Source organism: Glycine max, chromosome 9 (genome assembly GCF_000004515.6).
Source record: "Glycine max cultivar Williams 82 chromosome 9, Glycine_max_v4.0, whole genome shotgun sequence".
In the NCBI taxonomy this organism is placed as follows: Eukaryota; Viridiplantae; Streptophyta; class Magnoliopsida; order Fabales; family Fabaceae; genus Glycine; species Glycine max.
This window is the reverse complement of record NC_038245.2, coordinates 18,487,060-18,503,102: the sequence shown is the minus strand read 5'-3', so window position 1 is coordinate 18,503,102 and position 16,043 is coordinate 18,487,060. Positions and strand designations below refer to the sequence as shown.

Below are 16,043 nucleotides of genomic sequence, written 5' to 3'. Positions count from 1 at the left end.
AAAAGTCAAAAACCTTTTGAAGAGTTACATCTTTTGATTTATTCAGAAACAATCACTGGTAATCGATTATCAAATTAGTGTAATTGATTACACAAGGCTTTTATATGAAAGGATGTGACTCTTCACATTTAAATTTGAATTTCAACGTTCAATGGCACTAGTAATAGATTACCAAAAAATTGTAATCGATTACAGCTTTTTGAAATTAATTGGAACGTTGTAAATTCAGTTTGAAAACTTTTTCAAATCCATTTTGCTACTGGTAATCGATTACAATAATCTGATAATCGATTACCAGAGAGTAAAAACTCTTTGGTAAACATGTTTTGAGAAAAATCCATGTGCTACTCAGTTTTTGAAAAAACCTTTTCATACTTATCTTGATTAAGCTTTTTCTTGATTCTTGAATAGCCTTTTCTTGATTCTTGAATCTTGAGTCTTGAACCTTGATCTCTTGAATCTTGATTCTTGATTCTTGAATTCAACTTTCCTCTTGAATCTTGAAGTGTTCTTGATTCTATCTTGAACATCTTGAACTCATTCTTTGATTGACCTTTGAGCTTTTTGTCATCACCTTTGTCATCATCTTTTGTTATCATCAAAACATCTTTGAATCATTCTTGATTCACCATGAAGCTTTGCTTCTACACATTCTTCCAAAGGAATTTTATAACGGTTGGTTTGAGTTGCGATGCTTGCAAAAGGTTCAGCTTTGACCCACTTTGTGAAAAGGTCAACAACCACTAGCAGGAATTTCCTTTGCCTTGGGGACCGTGCAGAAAGGTCCTAGGATATCCATTCCCTTAACATCAAATGACCACAAAGAGATAATAGGATGTAACTCTTTGGTCAGTCGATGTATCAAATTTCCAAGCTTCTGGCATTGGATGCATTTTTTGACAAAGTTTGAGCAGTCTATTCTTAAAGTTGGCCAATAGTACCCAACCCTCAATACTCGTGTGGCAATTGTTCTTTCCCTAGAATGCATGTTACAGGAACCTTCGTGTAGCTCTTAGAGCACATAGTTAGCTTGGTCTATGTCAAGACATTTGAGTAGAGGTGGGGAAAGCCCTCTCATATATATTTGACAGCTTTTGTTCTTTGTTTTTTGGCTTTCTCTCTGCCTACTGGGAGTGTTTTATGCTTTAGATATTCGACTATCTCCTTCTTTCATCTTGAAGAGTTTTCTTCTTTAATATGCAAACACTCTTTACCCGAAACACTGGGTGACAAAATTGAATGAAGTATGAAAGTTTTTAGCTGTTCGGGTTTAGTTGAAGTTGCCAATCTGACCAACTTATTGCTTTGTCATTGATCTCTCAACTTATGTGGGTTACTTGAACTCTTCCTTGATTTTTTCAAATGCATAGTAGTACTTCAGGAGTTGAGGATCTTGGACCTGAAGGACTTTGTTTATCTATTTTGCGGCGACCTTGGAATCACTTCAGCATTTAACTCTTTGGGCACTGACCTCTCTGGCAAGCCTTAGTCCTATCGACAAAGCCTTGTATTTTTCCTGATTACATGAGGCTTTGAACCTGAAGCATAAAGATTGTGCCAGGGCTATGCCATTGGGTCTTTCTAAGATAACTCCGGCTCCACTTCCATGTCGACTAGAAAAGCCATCCACATGCACCGTCCTCCATTCCTGCTTAAATTGTGGTTGTGGAGGATGAAATCCATTGATGAAATGGACCAGCATTTAGGCCTGGATAGTTCGTCTTGGCTCATAAACAATTTCATACTCTGAAAGTTCAATAGACCACGCCATCATCTGTCCTGCTAACTCATACTCGAGGCAATATTTTAGCTATAGGGCAATCAGTCTGAACGGTGATTCTATGACTTTGAAAATATTGATGGAGATGGAGGGCATCATTGACGAGCACAAAGGCTACTTTCTCCATCACCTAATAGCTTGTTTATGGATCCTGCAACACTCGACTCACGAAATATACTAGCCTCAACTCACCCTCTTCTTCTTGTATTAGTACTACGCTTATAGTTTCACCTGAAATCGGAAGGTAGACAATCAACCTTTTGTTAGTGTTTGGTTTTGACAAGACAAGTGGTGTTGCCAATTTTTCTTTCAATTTCTTAAAAGCTTCTTTGCATTCTTCATCCCAAACAAAGTTTTTGGTTTTCTTGAGGAGGTTCATGATTGGTCTAGCCCTTTTTGCGATTCTGAGCAAAAATCTTGATAAAAAAGCTATTCTTCCGGCTAGCCTCTGAGCTTCCTTTGGAATTTATCTAGGTTAGCATGTATTCCCCAATGAGTTAACATGAATCCCAAAAACTTCCCTCATTCTACCTTGAAGACGCATTTTTCAGGGTTCAGCTTCATGTTATATTTTCTGATCGAGTTGGCGGAAAACCTCTTCTAAATCTATGATGTGGGTTACTAAATCATTAGATTTGACCACCATATCATCCACATAGACTTCCAGGTTTCATCCAAGCTAATCCTTGAGCACCTTATCCATCAAACGCTAGTAAGTGGCTCTGGCGTTTTTAAGTTTGAATGGCATAACTTTGTAGTAGTGGCTTGTGGATTCGATGATGAATTTCATCTTTTTCTAATCCATCGGGTTTGTCTTTATCTGATTGTAGCCAAAATATGCATCTAGGAAACTTAACAGTTTGTGTCTGGCTGCTCCATCAACTAGGCAATCAATGCTTGGGAGTAGATAGGCATCCTTTGGGCATACTCGATTCAGGTCAGTGTAGTTTATGCACATCCACCATTTTCTGTTTGGTTTCTTCACCATTACCATATTGGAACGCCAAAGTGGTATATTCAATTTCTCTTATGAACTAAGCAGCCATCAGCTTGGCAACCTCTTGCTTTATTGCTCGAGATCTTTCTTCCCTTATCTTTCTCTTTCTTTGTGCATTGGGCTTTGCATTTTTGCATATAGCTAATTTATGGCAATGAAAATCTGAATCAATTCTTGGCAACGTGTTCTCAGATAGCCTGTTGGATACAGCTTTGGTCATCGTCAAAAAGTTGGTTTCCCAACCAAGTGACCTGCCCTTTCTTAGGACCGAGTCGGAATGTGGTGTTTCCTCTAGCGGCTTCACTTGGTTGTCATTGTTGGTTCTTGGATCGAGGTCTAGTTCCTCCACTTTTTTTATTTTCATCCTGACCTCCACATAGTGCATGACTTTTATGGCTTCCTTCTTTGTGCGGGGGCATAACCTAAGGCTAGCCATTTAGCATTTCCTCGCCATCCTCTGATTGAAATGCAAAGTTATGATGGTTCTACTATCTGATGGAAATTTCATCGCAAGGTAAGGGGTTGAAACAATTAAGCCCAAGGCATTCAATGAGGGACGACTGAGAAGTATATTATATGACATATGAGCATACACTATCACATATCGTATCTTTAGTCTTTTTGTGATGGGCCCACATTGCCAAATTTAGTGTAAAGCCAAATAGACTCCTTCGTTCTGACATGTTCACTAGTGAAATTGAGCAATGGGTCATCATGTAGCAAGATTTCGGATTCAGGTATTTCCATTTTCTTGAAAGTGTTCCAGAACAAAATATTGGTCGAGCTCCCTTGGTCAACTAAGGTGTTCTTGACTATGTAGTTGGTTATCTCTACACTGATAACCATGGGATTGTCTTGAATTGGGTCGATCGCTCTAAAGTCATGTGACGTGAAGGTGATATGAGGCATACTAGGTGCTTTATGAGGGGAGATCATGTTAACCACCAGACTTGTCATAGGTGCCTTTTTCACGTAGAGGCAGTTGCCCCTTCTCCAGTAAAACCTCCGACGATGGTGTTTATGACTCATCTTGGTTGGTCAAGAGGCTTCTCTTCTCTTTCTCTTGAGTAGCTTTGGCTTATCCGCCTCTTTGAGTGACTTGCATGTTCTTGGTCCTTCCCTCTGCTTCACTCTTGTTTGTATAAATTATGGGGTCTGTATGATTGTGGTTTGTGGATGAAGTCTTTTAGATGGCCAAGCTTAATGAGGTCTTCTATATAGTCCTTTAATACATTGCATTCCTCTATCGAGTGACCATTATTACGATGGTATCAACAACATTTTGAGTAATTGGCTTTAGGTGGAGTATTAGCCTTCTTTGGCATAGCCAAAATGTCTACAAACAATGCCCAATCCATGATATGAGATCTAATGGCAGTGAGGGGTGTGTAATGAGCGTAACGAAGTTCTCGGGTGGCTGATCCCTCCTTCTGTCATCTTGCGCTTTGTTGAAGCTGGGTTTATCATTATCTTTCTTGGCCAAAATGACATATGTTTGTATTTGGTTCCTATACTTGACCAATTTCTCCATTTGCATGTACTTGGCCGCTCTCCTTCGAAGCTCATCCTGATTAGATGTAGGTTTTTTGCATATGTTGTTCACAAAAGCTCCCAGCTTTAACGCTATTATCAAGTGGTGCATGGCTACTGTGGGATCCAAGTTTCAGATATTCAATGAAATCCTTTTGAAACATTCTATGAAGGTTCCTAATGGTTCTTTTGTCTCTAGTTGGATGTTGACGAGGGCTATAGATGTTAAGTGGTGGGGTCGGCTGGTGGCAAACTACATGCCGAAGCAGGCTGCCAAGGTATAAACGAGTCCACAAGTTGGGGGGTAAGCGAGTGAACGAATGGAGAGCATGTCCCTTCAGCGACGACGGGAATACTCTACAGAAGATTGCATCATCTGTGGTGTACAAGCTTACCTGGGTAATGTATACGTCAAGGTGTTCATTTGGATCATTAGTACCATCATACTTCTTAATGGTCAAAATTTTCAGTTTGAAGGAAGAGTCGCTTCCATGATGTCGGGCATAAAAGGGTTCTTGAATTGTAGCAACTGTCTCCCCAAAGTATTAAGTGATGGGGAAATAGTTTCTTGACATACACTTAAGTTAGTGGTCTTGGACACACTGAAAGTCCTTGACTTAATGTCTCTTCCTGAACTTTGGGTTGTTGTGACCTATTACATTCTTGTAGATGTGCATTTTCACGTCGAAGGGCGATGACTTCTTCGGCGTGATGACGATGCATGTCCAAGACCTAAGCTTGTAGTCTTCGCACGACTGAGGACAAGGTAGTCTAATATTCTACATGAATCTCCTTGTTTTGTTGATCTGTTGGTTGTTCCATTGTTGTTGTATTCATTCCAGTTCTAGTTATTGTCATAATTTCTTGGTGTCGAGATATAATTTACTCAACCCCACGGTAGGCGCCAAAATGTTCCTATCATAAATAGACCAAATGTTATCTCTTCCGCCGAAGGGTTACTTGCTATGGCGAATGGTCCTTCTACTAGTAACTTGTTCAGATCTTCAGTGTCTACGATTGAAAAAGGGGGGGGGGGGGGTACATACAAAAGACACTTTGACGCTCAAGTAAGAAGTCAGTTCAGAGCCACAAATGATGTCAAGGGAATATTCTAATGAACACTGGTTTTTACCTAGGGGCTCTTCCCTTTATATACTGACCTTATTGGGCATTAAATCTCTGGGCCTGCATGTATTGATTACCTTTAAGTGAGTTTATTAACTATAACTAGTGTCGAATGGTGAAGACTGAAACATGTTATACAAAATATGTAAGCAAATGGCCGAAAGGGTATTCGACTTCATAGGATATGTTGCATGCTAGGTGTCCATATAGACGTCTTATCGTCTTATCCAAATACTTATATATTCAGCATGGTAAATTTGCAATATTTGGAGAAAGAGCAAGAAATTAAACTCAGAATGACTGAAAAAAGTAATTTATTTTTCTCATTTGTATACATGCACTCAGAGTTTACATACTACTAACAGTACGAAGAATAATCTTCTAAATACGACAAAATATTACAATAAGCAGAGGATACATCATTAAACAGAGACCATACAGTAAACATAGGCCAAAAAAAAAGAAAGATACTTTGAATATAACACTTGCAAGTGTAAAATGAACCCGTCCAATATAATATATAATAAGACTATCACCATAGTTGTATAGTGCATAAATCATGTTTTGAATAAAGACAACTGGTCCTAAATGGTGAAAAGTGATACAAAACATTTTCTGCTCAACAATGAAATTTCTTTTGTTAGATGTCATCTCATCATCAAGACATTGAGCGGCCTCTGAGAAAACGCCATGGTCCCGTACCTGTTCCCATCCTGCATTTGCATTGCATGTAGTATAATTAAGCCTGAGTGATTGAGATCTTTTTTTTTAAGTGATTGAGATCTTCTTGTCTTTGTTGCAATTTATTAGCTAATATTATAATTCTTATAGATTTTGCTACTTATCATATGTATAAAATTTAGGTGTAGTTTTTTATGTGCTTTTATTTTTGTTTCTATGATAAAAATTGGAATTTCATTTTAGTAAATTATGCAATAAAGGTTTACCCTAGTTCTTGAAGTAAAACTCTAATTTTAATTGGAGAATAACTTCAAAAATACTTATTTAAATGATTGCATTTAAATTTTCATTATAATAAGAATTTAATTTTGATTTACTGATAATATAAAAATTCACCATCAATTAATTGAAGATCATTTTACCATGTATGGTAATTTATAATTGGATGATAGTATGCCATTTTTTTTAATAAAATTCATTATAGACCTTATGCCATGATGGAAACTAGTGCCAATAAGATGTATTGTCTTCATGCTTTTAACATGAGCAATGATCTAGAGGTCTAGCTCACTTGGTTGAGCAAGATGTGTCAATCGTTATAATCCCTCTTGATACTATCGTTGATTCCTATGGATAAAAAAACATGAGAAATGCTTACCTCCACACACCGGCAAACATGCGAAGACTCATGTAGATGGTTAGTGCAATCCATATCCCAACGAAACCTTTGCTCTTAGAGAGAAGAAACAATGAAGCAACACTTGCCAATGACACGGTGACCTGAACAAATTATGAGCATAGAAATTTGCTAAATAAATTTGATAGAGATGACGAATACTTTTTTTTAATAAAAGTTATTGTATGAGAGAACTTACCAAGGAGTATGCAGAATATGCAAAATCAGATGCCCCATAGTTCACACCATCAAAGACAAAGGCTAATGAATTGATTGGTTGTGTGGCAGCAACAAACTGGCGAGTAAAATTAAAAATGAAATAGAAAATAATATCAAATTCATTTTTGTGCAAGTGATATATGAGATAAAGGGATTATACACTGACAATGTAAAAAGTTTTACACAATCATCAAATCACAACTCATCATGTATGATAATTAAGTTTGTTGACTTTTAAAATAATTATCTTAAGGTAATTCAAAGAGTGATTCATGATTGGATGACAGTGTAAAACTATTTTACACTATTAGTGCATAGACATTAAACTCTATTTGTATATGATTATACCGGGAGGCCTATTCTGATTAAGTGCACAACAAGAACACTTTTGGAGAAGATTCCAGCTCCAAAGTACAATCCAAATCCAACTGCAAAAGACAATCCAACTCCTAAAACAAAACTCATCTGGAGAGTTCGTGTTGCTGCAACAAGCACCTTTTCATAGTCTTTCTCAGCAAAGGAACAAGCTAGAATTGCCTGAAAAGGAGAAAGTAATTAGTAATACTCATTTGATTTTTACTCACAATGAAGTTCAAGAAGTTAAGGCCTTTATAATTTTTTTATTGATAAATGTTAGTTGTTAATTGTTAGTTTTTTTTTTGTTAACAGGGGGATTGAACCCATGACCTTTTCCCCTTTCCTTCTTTCAGAACCACTCAACCCACTTTATATCTTCTATTAAGGCATCATGGAAACTTAAGACAATATTAAAATTTTCTTAAGGCCATTATAATAACAATGTTACAATTTGAACTTAAGACATCATGGAAACTTAATGTTTTGTACCTGTACAGCAACAGCCAATCCATCAGCAAGAAGGGAAGATGTGAGCCACACTTGCAAGCAGGTTTGGAATGCAGCCATAGGAATTGGACCAAACCTTGCTGCCAATGAGGCTGCCAAGGTCTGGCAGAATGTAACAGCTATTACTCTTGCCAACAACAGACCTCCTATTGAAAATGAAAATAAATTTGAACATGAGTAAATTCTAGCTTGATAAGTGATGAACATATATTTAATTTTTCTTTTTTGGTAAAGACAACAAATATTATGTATCAGAGACAATTCTGCTCAAATCAGATAGGACCAATATATGTGGTTTTTTTATTACTATATATAATATTTGAGTCCACTCTAGCTGACCATTTTTATCTCTCTTTTTTAATAGAGAAGACTGAGATTTTAGAATTAGTACAACAATCAAAACCAATATGTTGTGTTTAATGCCATCCACCATACCATTTTTAAGAAACCTAAAAATCTGCAAGTCTTTAATGCTTGGAGGTACAAGATCCACTTTTCTAGTTAATATCACCATGAGGGCCAATGCCATCAAGTACCTAATTAGAAAGGGTCACCATTTTGTAAGTTCACTTTTTGCTAAATGAAATGTTTAAACATTACTGGGATATAAGACAAAAGTAAGACTTACTGAGAGAGAACATGTGAAATGGCTGCACCTTTGATGCCCAATTTGCAGTAGAAGATAAGCACGGGATCCAAAATGACATTCAATGCATACCCCGAAACTGAACAAAACCACATACACAGATGAACCAAGTTAAGGAAGATGTTGAAAAATTTTAAAAAAACAAACTATCTTCCATTAACCTTTTAATTGGATTTCCTTCTATTTTTCATTATGCATACATTTGAAAGCAATCAAAATTTTTATGCAAAAGATCCTTTAAATTTGACTAGCATGCTTTTAATTTATGCATTTTCATTCTTTCACACATTCTCTAAAGGCTTCATTTCAAAAGAAAATATGGATCATTTGAACCTACGAATAACATATAAAGGAGTTGTAGTGTCCTTGAATCCTCGAAAGATTCCTTGCATGGCCAAGGACAAAAGCACTGCTGGAGCACCTAATGATCTCAATCTCAAGTATTTAATAGCAGGGTTTAGCATAGGAGAATCCTACACAAGGAAAAATAGCTCCACTTTAGTATAAAAGATAAGATAAATGCACTCTAGATATTGAAGATATGTTAATATAACATAACATATACTCTTGATAATAAAGATACATACAGGTTTTAGACCCATTGCAGCTAATAGAGGTTTTGCAGCAAATATAAGGGTTGTTGCTTGAAGGAGACCAAGGATTGTGCCAAAAAGTAATGCTGTGGATGCTGAAGCAACGTGTCGCTTCTTCCTTCCATCTTTTGGCACACTCTTGTTACTGCTACTACTACTAGTATCAGAGGTAGACTTGCATATACTTGTATTGCAATCTGATAAAATGTGAGAACACAAAATTTCAATGCATTAATTTCCCTCCATTCATATATCTAAGTTTATCATAATGAATGTCCTACTCATTGGTTTGTGCTTATGCATTTGAACCAAATTAATTTACATCAACATGGACATTTATACACAGCAGTAGAAAAGGAAAAACTAGAAAGGGATAGAAAGTACCATTCATTTCCACATTCTCAGTCTCATTGTTCTCTTTGGATGCAACTTTCTCTATGTCTTGAAGGGAATGATCATCGAGCATTACTTGTTCTTTGGACTTAGCCTTATCACTTAACTTCTTTTCTGTATTGATTTTTTCAATGGTATTTTCCTCAGCTACGAAGGAAGTTGTGATGCTAACCAAAGGGAAGATGGTAATCCTTGAAGCTTGGTTGAACAAAGCAATGGACACTCCTGCAGCAGCAAGCTCCACGGGCCCTAAACACATCAATAATCAAAAGTAATTAGCTTAAAAGTTACAGTATTAAAATGACTCTTTGAGCTGTAAGTCGTTATTAATATACATAGGTCCTTGTAGTTACTATCGGTTTTTTTTTTTTTTTTAGTTTTAGTCCCTATACACTTTTATAGGGACTAAATTTATTTATTTATTTTTTCCTTTCATATAGGGACTGATTTCTAAATGATTTTTTTAGGGACCAGATGATAAATAAAACTTTCTTGTTATGATTATTGCAATTTAAATGTGTTTTTTTCTTTTGTGCAAGCATGATATTATGACAAGGAAATGTACCCAAATGGCCTATGAATGCTGTGTCTATAAGAGAAGCAATTGGGTCAGCAGCAACAGCCAGTGCAGATGGGAATGCAATCCCAAGTATCTCCTTAGCAATGGAATCCATCTTGAAAACATGTCTACACTCACTCACATTCATAAAACCAAGTATTAGTATTTTGTAGTCAAATATTTCTTTCTAGCATAATGCTACTCCTCAAAGAAACAAAGGTGATAAGTTGATAACATATAAGGGTACCTTGCATCTTTGAAGAAAACGGAGACAGGAAGGTTTCTCTTGTTCTTTGGTGCATTGCTTGAGCTTCCATTCTCGTCCATGATATCCTAAATAGTAAAATGACAACTCAATCATGAAGAGTACCAATTTTTGAGTTTGATAACAACATTCAATGTTTTGTACCATCAAAATAAAAAAATAAGCTTGTTTGATATTGATCACCATGCGGATATAATAATGTGCTACTTTTCTAGCATTGAAAGATCACTATAAGATCAGTGAAACCTATTTATAGTGATTGTAGATATGCAAAAGCCAAATGTTAATTAAAGTGTTGCAGAAATCATGTAGTGTTGAAAAAGTAATGGACAATAGTGGCATAATTATGGGTTTCGTCACGATTCTAATTTGAGCCTTCCTCAGATGTGTTTTAACGTCATTTTCTCATAAAGTAACCCTGCCTAATTTTAACTTAATTAACCATCAGATGCAAAAAGGTTAAAAGATGCGTAGGCAGAACTTGGAAGAATGTGACAAATGATAGTGCAACAACCGTCCCTAGTTAATTAAACCCCCGATAGCTACATAACAGAAAAGTTATATCAATTGAACTTTATACTAAACAAGAATGTGTATTGTTTTTATTTTATTTTATATCATGATTCTTGAAATATCATGATTCTTGAAATCCAGCATGCAAACTATAAAAGGATCTTTAGAATAGAGAACTTACATTGCTGGGGGGTACTACTCTATAGAGTATGGACCTCATGCAAATCAAGGAAAGATAAATGCTTTCTATTTTAATTTTTACACTTAGCTTATTATGTCCCTCTTTATACAATATTTTTTTTGCTAAACAAGCAAGATTATATGCGCTAAATTTGCAACTCTACTCTACCAATGAATTAATTTACTGCGTAATCCCAAATATTGATTAAATTAATAGAGTTCAGATATTTGTGAAGAGAGTTGATCACTGAAAATGTTAACAAACATGGAAGTTACATATATTCAAGAAAAAAAAAAAGAAGAAAGAAAAAGAAACTGTACCATCTCCCTGATATAGATAAAGGGTGTCATAAACCGGATTATAGAGAGCATAATATCAGTGATCAAAGCTTAAAATATTGATGGTACGAGAATTGATGACCACATAATTAACTTGAGTCATGAACCTGATCTTGATGATAAAGTAATGATTTATTTAATTTTTTGTTCACGTCAAGAATGGACACGAAAGGTGAAGCATCGAGTGACGTAAACAAATGCTTAACGAATTGCAGGATTCTCTCAGTTTTTTTTTTATTATTTAAAAAAGAGAACTAAACAAGTTGAAGAAAATAGAAATATAGACAAAAAAAGCCTCCGTAGGAATCTTGCTGCATAACTAATGTGTATTTGCATAGTGGATACGCATTATGGTTCTTACGTTGTTAAAACTCAAGTTCGAAGTCTTCTTCTAATTAACATTATTTTATCATAAAAAAAGAATCATATTTGATTGTTGAACCAAACTTATGTTAGATTGGAAACGAAAGAAGTAATTCTTGCTATGGATGGGGAATTTTACATTAAATTTTATTACAAAATTATTTTTAAATCATAAATTATTTAATTTCAATTAACTCACTTCTAATTAAAACTAATTTTATCAAACTAAAAACTTCTAAAATTAAATTTAAAAACAATAATCCAAATGCATGTTTTTTTAACCATATTCCCAATACAAATTAATTAAGTAGGATGTGAATAAATCATGAAAGCCAATTTTCTCCCTACATGCGGGTCCACATTCATATAAAAATCCAGTAATTATTGAAAAGTCCACATACATAGAACAATTATTATTGCATCCTATTTTGATAGTTCTGTTTTATTTAACAACATGAATGACAATTGAACATGTTGAAATTTTTATATGAAGCAAGAAAAGTATACATATAGGCAAGGAATCTGAATCTTCTCTAATGCATATTTCAATTAAAATAAAAAAGAAAGCTTACACACTTTGGTGATTGGAATTTGGGGTGAACTAGAATCTACATGTAAAGTTGTATTTTTAAATTATTATGTGAACTCATAAAATATATGCATCAATTAAAAAGAGAAAGAAATGGAACCGCGTCACATCTTCAATAAAAATGACAGATAGTTTTAATTGTATTATGTAGCATAAAAAAGTATGATATATTCAAAATGATAATTTATCTCTATCTCTTCATGTACGTATATATTTGAAATCGAGCTATTTTTCTTGTTATGTACATTGGGAGCCTTATCGTAATTAACATTACTCCAGATAACCAATTTTTTCTTCTGTAAGAAAAAAAGAAACAGAAGTCCTTCCAAGATAAATTGAGGATTTATTTATACACCACATAATATAATTAATCTAGAGTGATCCCTTACTAGTTCCCCTCCCCCTCCAGTTATTCAAGCAACAAATCTAACATTTTAATTAGGGTCCTTTAGAAACTCAATAAAATGGGTTCCTATGTTGTAAAACCCCCAACAAAGGGACATGGGTTTTTTTTTTTATTTCACGTTAATTCATTGTGTCAAACAGTCGGGTGAAAATCCAGATCCAAGTATTAAAAATTCTATTGGCATTAATGAATCTGGCTATCTATTGTTTTTTTGTTGCTACATAAGGCTAGCACTAATGTGTACATGGAAATTAATCCTAATATGTACCAAAAAATAAAATAAAATTCATCATAGTATTTATTTGCTTATAAGCTAGCAATAAGTAAGCAGAATTGATAAAGAATGAGGAATTATTCCACCCAAAAAAAGAGTAAAAGATAAGATTGAGTTATTAGGATAATGAACCTATATAACTAATTACCCTTGAATATAGTTGTATGTGCCCGCACCAAAATGCACGCATGAGTACATGACAAACTAAAAGTATACTATTAATTCAGCATATTGTTGATCACTATTTCTCCACTATAGGCAATTAAAATCAGTTCTTTAGCTATGGATAAGATAGTAAAAAAATTATTCGCAGCAAAACATAAAGTAGCAAAGAAAATGATGTACTTTTTTAATTAACTAAATTTTCGTGTTTGTCATGAATAGTTTTACCACTTTAAAATAAAATATTGAAACTTGTTGAATTATCCATTTAAAATTGTTAGACTATTATAAAAGATTACATCAAGTATATATTTAATAACATAAAAAAAATTAAATGAAATATATAATTCTTGTAAATTTCGGGTTTAATTTAGCAAATTTACTTAAAACTATTAAATTAAATAATTAGTAGATATACCACACCTTCTATAGTTTCTTACAAGGATATTTTATCAAAAATTAATTAAAACCAAAGAAATCAATTATTGAAATAAAATTAAATACTTTAAACTATAAAAAAAATGAAATGCATAATTGAAATCAAAGTTTACGAAAATAAAATTTATCAATGATGTATAATTAATTTTAAAATATTAATAAAAAATAAATTAAATCAATAAACTAATGAAAAATAAGCATCATATTTTAAACTATTATTAAATTAGAGAAAAAAAGTGTATCAAAAAAATTTTCTATCCAAAAAATTAGAGAGGAAAAAAAATCATAGTTAAAGATATTGTGTTCTAGAGAGAGGAAGACGTACATTGCCCAAAGAAGTGGAACAAGATTTTGTTGTCATTTACTTATTGGTAGGTCCCCCAATCTAATCCATACAAGGCCAATAAGTGCGTGGATATTGTACTTTGTACATCAAATACAATCGTGAACCATGTCACACTTAGCTGTGGCATCCAAATTTAATTTCCATGTATAGAAACCAATTTCCACATTTGTTTTGAAAGGCAAACAATTTTTTTTTATTATTAAAAACTAGTTTAAAGCATAAGGTGTCAATTCCTTATTAAATGAAAACATTACATCATTTACAAGATATATAATCTTGTTTAAAATAGTTAAACAAACTTTATAGTTGAATTGAGTCTAGATTTCTTAAGTACAGTTTTAAATTCATTTTTTTGAATAAAAGAATTAATTTGAAATGGAGATCAAACTATAAGTAATTAGATCATTAAAGCCAGTGAATATTTATATCAATATGGGGTGACAAAATAATATAGTTAAACTTTAAATATGGTGCTATTATTTCTTTTATTAAACTTAACTTTGTTGATAATTTTTTCTTAAATATTTTTATTGTGTGTTTAATTTAATTTATTTTAAGAAAATAATAATTTATTTTTGTCAGCATTTTTATAAAACCTTTTAAAAAAAAGTAGTAATTATTTCTTAAATAATATTGAATTTAAAATATGAGCTTAGTTTTACTGATAGTTTAATAATTTTAAATACTCTATTATTTGTTAGTTCTGATAATATGTGCTTCAGTGCTTGTGGTAAATTGTTAGGGTATAATAATTTTTACTTTTACGGTCCTTTTTAAATGATTATGAATATGTTAATATGTAAAAAATAAAATATAAATTTAATGAATATAAATCGTAAAAGTTTTGCACTTAATTAAAAATTAGAATTTATAAAATTTATTATTAAAAATTAATAAATATATTATGTATAATAATTTATAATTGAATAATATTGTAAAAGAAAAACTTTATATTAATACTAGTATAATTGGTTTTCATAAAAATTATAATAAAAAGTGTGTTTATAACTTACGAATAAGTGACTACAGAGTTAGATGTCATGGAAGCTACGTGGCATGCAAGTTGCATGAAGCTAACTTTAGGGGTGTGACTAATAATTTAGCCATTAAGTGTCGGCTGATGTTGAGTTACAAAAGTCGAAATAGTTTTAAACTTTTTTACGTAACAAAGTAAAACAACGACATGTTTTTTATTTAATATATATAATTTTCCTAATGGCATGATTAATTAAAATACGGAATTAATTAAATGGCGTGGAAAGAGCAAAAGCATGCATCTTTATCCTATGCAATACTTTACTCCTTACCATTAATTTCCACTTATCTTTTTTATTTTCTGAGCGCGTCAGGCATATATTTGGTATGGGAAGTTAAATAATATAGACTAAAAAGAAGAAAAATGAAGAACAAATTAAGGAATGTGAGTCTAGGCATCTAATTATTCATAAAACGCTTAATTACATATATCAATTTGAGCACGCAAGAATATATAAGAGGTGTGTAAATCTTCCACCATGGGAATCAATTAACATGTATATGCAAGAAAGACGAAATGAAATGAAGTCTTCAATTGTATGCAAATAGATCCATTAATGACCAGAAATGTGAAATGCAGGTCCAAGCAAAAAGAATGAAAGGACTTTCAATTAATATGAAGGAATTAGCATACCTGAATACTCCTTGATCAGTTTGATTCTTAACCTTAATTTCCACCAACTCTCAATGCTTCCTCACTTACTCACTAAGATCACAAACTTCTTACATGACAAACTTAGCCTACACCACTACCCTATTTATAAGTAACCTTTGCCCCACTACTATTTCCTACATATTGGAAATATATTTATTATTTAATTGTGTATACATGAATGTGAAATGTATTTAACACTCGACAAGTGTTTTGTGCACCTTATTTTTTTAATTAAAAAAAATCCCTTCTTTTGTCAACTTGTTGATTTTTTAAAACAATAATATCTTAATATTAACGTTATTTTTTAATTAAAATCAGAACTTAACTTTTAAAAGACAAAATTTAAAATAATTAACATTTTAAAGTATTTTATGTTATTTTTAATTAAATTTAGAACTTAACCTTTTTTGAGACA

The 16,043-nt window shown here is 32.9% G+C and overlaps 1 protein-coding gene across 2 annotated transcripts; it reads right to left on the bottom strand.

Moving 5' to 3' along the window:
- Window positions 1-5,721: 5,721 nt before the first annotated feature.
- On the bottom strand, window positions 5,722-15,705 carry FRD3b (ferric reductase defective 3b). Of its 2 annotated transcripts, none has more exons than NM_001249947.2 (13): window positions 15,608-15,705; window positions 10,311-10,396; window positions 10,070-10,191; window positions 9,496-9,753; window positions 9,106-9,308; window positions 8,856-8,991; window positions 8,501-8,597; window positions 8,308-8,408; window positions 7,855-8,018; window positions 7,357-7,545; window positions 6,989-7,084; window positions 6,772-6,893; window positions 5,722-6,145 (listed from the first exon to the last, which is right to left on the bottom strand). In NM_001249947.2, exons 2-13 carry the CDS (start codon window positions 10,388-10,390, stop codon window positions 6,091-6,093), a joined length of 1,623 nt encoding a protein of 540 aa, NP_001236876.1. In that variant the 5' UTR covers window positions 10,391-10,396; window positions 15,608-15,705; the 3' UTR covers window positions 5,722-6,090. The 2 variants fall into 2 exon arrangements, with proteins under 2 accessions (NP_001236876.1, XP_006586606.1); XM_006586543.4 differs by lacking the exon at window positions 15,608-15,705 and adding an exon at window positions 10,473-10,774 and having other exon boundaries at window positions 5,730-6,145.
- Between the last annotated feature and the right edge of the window lie 338 nt (window positions 15,706-16,043).